Genomic DNA, 6,402 nt, shown 5'->3' with positions numbered 1-6,402 from the left:
TACAGCCCAGGGACAATTTTACTTATGCAGTGTTGTCTAGACTGTATCTCATTCTACTGAACCATAAATACAGTATTGTAGATTAGTTTGAGTTTTAAAAAAAGGGAGGGGGTTTGAATTGAGGTTTTACTCAGATATTTTGAAATTTTTGCATTGGCACCATTTTCTTCTTGGCCATATATACACACTCAAAGTCCTTCCTGAGTAAATGCTATAAGGGGTGTAATTCACTATAAACATCTTTTCTGAAAGACCAAATGAAATGAATGGGAGACATGCTACAATATTGCCATTCTGTTCCATTATTTATGTTCATTTCATCATCTATGAGCCAGATACATACCTTGCAGATAGGGCTCAAAGTCTGAACTCAAGGCAGAATTCATAATGATTTAGAATTATATATATATAAAATGATGTGTACTGCTTTCAAGTAGATCTTATACTTAAGTGAGTGTTGTGCTTATTCTCTGCAAAGGAGGATAATCTTATTTAATAATAGCTACAGTCCTCTAAAAATTTGTATTTATTTAGCAAAGTAGACTAAATGCTCTTGATTCAGCTATCTAGATAAGGATTTTAATATTTTTAAGATATAGGTTTAAATTTGTTTTTAAGTGTTCTAAGGCATTCTGCATTTTAAGTTATATAAAGTGTGCAAGTTAAAACAATTTCAGATAATAAAATACTGCAGAGATTTCATTGCTGTTAGTTTGATTTTTTTCAATTTAAGGCTGAACATTTATTTTATTCAGCTCCTTAATTAAAAAAATAATCTGTACATTGCAAAAACAGGACAAAATTAGTGTCCTTTAATGTTCCCTATTGGTACTGTGTGCATTCCATAACAGGTTCCAATATGAATTCTTACTATCATTTATACAGTTCCTTCAATATACATAGTAGTTTACAAAATAATATAACCAAAAGAAAAGATCCTTGTTCTAATTGACATTAATGAGCAGCAAACTTCTAAATGAGCTTGGTATACTGGGTGAATAAGATGGATATAAGTACCTTTCTTTAATTCTTCTTATACAATGAATTTTTATGCCTGTATTCTAATGGAATTTAATTTCCCAACAGTAAAGTATACATAATGCAGGCAATCTTTGATCAGATCTCATGTTTCTTCTATTTAAAAACAAATATATAATTTGAAATGGAATGAGAATTTGATTGGAGTATGATGCTATGTGCATGGTCTACCACTTCCTCTCAAATTTCTCTAAAATTTTCTCCATTTGATTTTAATTCACATATAGCGCAAAATAATAATAATAATCCCCCCAATAAGACTAGTTCCAGGGTAAGATCAAGAGGGGATAAAAGGAAGAAGAAGGAAAGAGGAAAAGAAGGAAGGATGGAAGGAAGGACGGAAAGACATATTCTCATCCTACAGCACTATCTTTCCAAATAAATTTGAAGCTCTCGGCACTTATTAAATGAAGAATAAAAAAAACAAAGAGAGATATGATTTCAGATACAGCGATTTTCTGGTTCAACAATTAAAGGAATCTAGATGAAAAGGTTTTTTTTAAGTATTACTATTTTCAGCCTTCACCTGTTGAGTCTTTTCCATTTAAATGGACATAATATGATTTCTAAAATACATTTCAAATGAGTTTGGGCAACTGCATTGAAAACTAACCATCCATAAAGACTGCCTGACATCTGTGTATTTTGTGTGTGTGCAATTTTCAAGCTTCTCAAACTGACCAGTTGGTAATGTTATAAATAAACTAGTTGTAAGAATGACTGGCTGTACCTTTGGAGTTAAACCTTTAAAATAAAAGTAAAACAAATATAAGCCCCTCTTTGCATTAAAAACACGAATCCGTTTACAAAAGGAATGTATGAGATATCTGGACTTTCTTCAATTCCATACAGCATTTCTGTTTTAGTTAAGGAATTGGTTTTCTTAATTTTACATTGCAATGACTTTACCAAACATTTTCACTATAGACTTTTTGAAAGCTCTTACAGTAAGAAATTATCAACAAAAAGCAGGCACATTAGTGTACAAAAATGTTGCTGTTGATTTTTTCTTCTTTTGAAAGTGCAGATTTATGTGCATCTTACAAGACCAACTATGGTTTTAACTCTCACTAAGACTTAAACTGAACATAACATCTCCCAGGAATATTGTAAACTTAAGAGGCTTTGTTCAAAATTTCTTTCAGCTCTCTGAAATATCCCTTTGAGAGATTCATGCGTGCTTTCTCTCTCTCTCTCTCTCTTGCTGGCTGGTTCTCTGAACTTAACTCTTTTGCACTTTTAAAGCTGAGGTTATCATGAAGATTCATTTTATGCGGGGAAGGGTGAGGAAGCCAGGCAGGCTGAATCGTTTGGTGATTTCAATCCAAGCCAAATGAGAGAACTGTGAGAACCAACCCCAAAATGTTCACCATTGGATCAATACTGAAGAGATAAAAGACGGGAAGGGTAAAAATTAAAAAGATATTAAAAGCATCATCCCGAGATTGCCCCAATTATCTTTATCAGTGAAAATTGACTTTGCTGAACCCTTTAACAGGTAGCTATGTTTTTTTTTCTTTTTCTTTTAGAACCAAAAGTACCATAGCAGAGAAAGAGAGAAATCTTGACAGGATATAATTGGAGAAAACTCCAACAGGTTGCAAAACACTAGCAACTTTTTAAAACTCTGTTCAAGACTTCTCCAACCAGAGGTGGAGAGAAAAATATGCCTGGTTCTTCAGAAAAAAATGAAGGCAAAACTCAACAGGTACTTGCCACCAAAAGCAGGACCAACATTACACACCAGCCTGGTCTCATTTCTAGGCATTTATTGGGGTTCTACCTTGGGGTGGTTTTTTTTTTTGGCAGTTTCTGGGTTAACAGCTGGGTTTGGCCTCACCTTGTGCTACTGGTCCTGCCCATTAAATCTCTGTGCTTTGCCCCCTTCGCCCCTAGTTCACCTTCTGCCCCTCTCAGTCCAGCAGGCTGACAGGCAGGGTGGACGGTCTCCAAAGGGGCCTGGCCGGGGCCTACACGCGGTTGGCACAGAGCTCCCTGGGATAAATGTCTTCATAGGCAGGAGGCTGCTCATTGGGCAGCGGGTAGCAGTAGGGGTAGGAGGCATTGAGCTCGGGGTCCATGGGCGAATACCCAGGCAACTCGATGGAAGGGTGGCCGCCACAGTGCACCTCCACCCCGGCCTCGTCGAAGACGTGGAAGACGCCGACGTTGATGTAGGAGACCGCCTGAAAGGCGCAATCGCCCCCCGGGGACAGATCTGGATCCTCGCTGGAGAAGATCGAGCCTTCGCTTTGGCGTTGAGGTCGTCGGCCGCCACCAGAGCCGCCCGGGCCGCCGCCGCCACTTCCCCCGCCGCCGGCCCCCCTCCGTCGCCTCCGACGGCCGCCCGCGAGCCTCTGCTGCTGCCGGCAGCGCCGCCGTCGGCGCAGGCCCCGTTGCTGCGCCGCTTTGTAGTTCTTGACCAAGAGCAGGTTGAGCAGCCCCAGCAGGCACTCGAGGGCGTTGAAGATGGTGGAGATGACCAAGCCGCGCTGATAGTCCCGCAGCTTCTGGCAGCGCAGCAACAGCGTCGTCCCTGAGCCGTCGGGGCCCCCCGCAGGCCGCGCCCGAGCCGCCGCCGACCCTCCTCCTCCTCCTCCAACCTGTAGGAGGCAGTAGTGCGAGTACTTCTTCTCCACCAGCGACACTGTATCGCCGTCGATGACGGCCCCGGCGAAGGCGCTCAGCACCCCCAGCATGAAAACCAGGACCCCCAGCAGGAGGAAGTTCTGTCGCCCGCCGGGGGGCGCCTTGGGCAGCGGCTGGGACTGGGGCTGAGCGTCTCCGGCGACCGGCACCACCGCGCCTTCGCTCGCCGCGTGCCCTTGGCGGTGCGCTCCGCCGGCCCCTTCGTCGTCTGGCGGGCGGCAGCAGAAGAGCGCGGAGCCCAAGAGCGAGAGCCCGGCGGCCAGCAGGAGCCCCGAGTAGAAAGCGCCAGCCGCTGTGCCCAGGCGGAACGGCTCCCCCTTGAGTTCGGAGCCCAGCGAAAAGCACTTGAGGCCCACGGCGGCGGCGCTCAGCGCGCAGGCGAGCAGGAGGCAGCTGGAGAGCGCGGCGCAGGCTCCCCGGACACTCCACTTCATCCTCCGCGTCTCCTCCGCCGCCTGCGCCTCCTCCTCCTCCCTGCCTCGCCTCCTCCGCCTCCCTCCGCCTGCGCCTCCTCCTCCTCCTCCTTCGCCTCCCTTCTGTCCTCATCCTCCCGTGTCCTCCTCGGCGTCGGCGGCCCTTGCCGTGGAGGCGGCCGCCGCGCGTTGCGGGAACATAATGCTGGGGACGGCGGTGGCGAGAAGAGAGAGTTCCGAATGCGCCGCCGCCGGTGCCGCCGTTGCTCTGGCTGCTACCGCCACAGCGGCCGCCGCTGTCACCGCCGCCTCCTCTCTGCAGGCAGCCGGCAAGCACGGCTCACGCACCAGCTTTTTCCTCCCCGCCCTGCTGCCTCCCGCTCTCTCTTATTGAAGCGGCTGCTGCTGCTGCTGCTCTCTTGCTCGCCGCCGCCGCTACTGCTGGGAGCCGATGAATTATTGATGGCAGCAAGTTCGAGGCAAAAAAGGGGCATCGAGCACCTCGCTTGGGCAGCGGGAGGGAGGGAGGGAGAACTAGCCGCCGCGGGGTGGAGGAAAAAAACAGGTCCGACGGTATGGACGAACCAGCCCTCTTCCTTGCCAGCCTCCTCCGGAGACGCGCGTGGCACAGCTCCCGCCGTCCATTCCTAGCGGGACGGTGTGGCAACCTGGACGCGCCGGACTGGGATGGGGATGGGGAGGCGTGGGTGGCGCTCGGCAAAACGCTCCAAAGCTGGATCGAATCAACTCATCGGAGGGCAAACGGCAAGGAAGGAAGGCGTGTCCTTCCCGCGCAGCAGCGGCAGCGACGATCGCCCCCCCAAACCTCCTCCCCTCTCTTTCTCCCCCTTCTCCCCAGTTCTTGAGGAATGAACTTCCACTTCTCACCCGCTCGAAATCCTTCACACGCCAAAAGGAAGGAGGCGCCACCACGATTAGCTTAGTCGGGAGGATCTCTGCCGCCAGCAGTGCCAAAGGGTGACTGGCAAGAGGTGGCTTTAAAACGCAGGAAGATAAACCGGAGGAGGAGGGGGGGGCGGGCGAGGGAAGCGTCACTTTTCTTTCATTCGTATAGAGTGAATCATTCTCCCAGTCGTGGGGGGGGGAGGGGGAGGGTGTCTACTTCTAGGCTGCCGCGGACTCCAACGCCGCTTCTCCGTACTTCGTTCTCCCTCCACCCTCCCCCCCTTTTAAACTAGTCTCTCGGATGGTCAGGAGTTACGTCGGTGCAGGCAGTAACGCTAAATCCACAGGCTGGTGCGGAGCGGAGGGGGAGGAGATGTTTTACGAGGGTTGTGTTAAGTTCGCTATCGGATAAATTGGGGGGGGGGTGCGGGACCAGAAGAGGTGTGTGGAGAGCCAGGCAGTGTGAAAGGCAGAAAAGCGGCGAAGTTTTGAATCTGTTGCCCTGGTTGTTGCGTCAACACCCGTTGTTACAAAGAAGGCTAGCGCACAACCTTTTAACGGCGATTGAGCTGTTTGTGTGTTTGTGTGTGTGTGTGTGTGTGTGCGTGCGTGCGAGCGAGCGAGCGAGCGAGAGAGAGAGAGAGAGAGAGAGAGAGAATCGCCGGTGGGCTGCGCTTTTGTATAGCCTCGGAGAAGCTCACATTAGGCTCCTAGTTCCCAGATTAATAGAGGCGGACGAGATAGGCGATTCGATTTATATACCCCTCCGTGTCTGGCTAAAAGTATCCCCTTTCCTCCGCCCCCCCCCCCCCCCCGTTACTCTCCCAAATGAACCAGGTGTGATACAGAAAAAGAGCGGGGCACCATTGGTGCTCTTGATCTAGGAACGGCTCACCTCAACAGGCAGAAGATGAGAAACGAGCCTGTTTTGGCTTCCGTGGAAGCGAAGGCGTTTTCAAAACCTGCTCATCGCCTGCCTACGAATTCGTCTACTATATTGAGCTTGGTTTGAAGCCACCTTCTACTCTGAGTCAACCCATGATTTTTCCACTCCATGTCCCCGGAGCGTCTCCATCCATGCGTTGAACGTTCCACCATTGTCCAACCTAGAGTTGAAGCAGTCTACAGTTATCCAAGGCTCTTAAGGTTTAGATGTTAAGGTTTTCCCCTCTTTTCCTGATACGCGGGGTATGGTCTGACTCTTCACTGACCGCTTGATTGCTGACATGACATCATCAAAGGTTGGCTGTCCCTGGCTCCTATTGGTCATTTTAGGCTGCTGCGCCTACTACCTGCTCTCTTTTCCTGGGGTTGGTGGGCTCTGTCTTGCAAGGTCTTTTCGGCTTAGATTCTAGGAAAGACCAGAAAGAAGGCATTTAACGACATTATGCCTGAT

The 6,402-nt window shown here is 49.0% G+C and overlaps 1 protein-coding gene across 1 annotated transcript; it reads right to left on the bottom strand.

Moving 5' to 3' along the window:
• Positions 1–697: 697 nt before the first annotated feature.
• Positions 698–4,827, bottom strand: TMEM271 (transmembrane protein 271). The gene has a single exon (XM_087716262.1). It carries the CDS (start codon positions 4,119–4,121, stop codon positions 3,009–3,011), a length of 1,113 nt encoding a protein of 370 aa, XP_087572388.1. The 5' UTR covers positions 4,122–4,827; the 3' UTR covers positions 698–3,008.
• Positions 4,828–6,402: the final 1,575 nt, after the last annotated feature.

Source organism: Thamnophis sirtalis, unplaced genomic scaffold (assembly GCF_051295495.1).
Source record: "Thamnophis sirtalis isolate CommonGarterSnake01/CBP01778 unplaced genomic scaffold, rThaSir2_p1.2 scaffold_5, whole genome shotgun sequence".
Taxonomy (NCBI): domain Eukaryota; kingdom Metazoa; phylum Chordata; class Lepidosauria; order Squamata; family Natricidae; genus Thamnophis; species Thamnophis sirtalis.
Note: the sequence above shows the minus strand (reverse complement) of the source record. Positions and strands in the feature narration are given on the sequence as shown.

What these genes read in the sequence shown, in the direction of transcription:
- TMEM271 (XM_087716262.1), bottom strand. Translation starts at nt 4,121, where the DNA reads ATGAAGTGGAGTGTCCGGGGAGCCTGCGCCGCGCTCTCCAGCTGCCTC.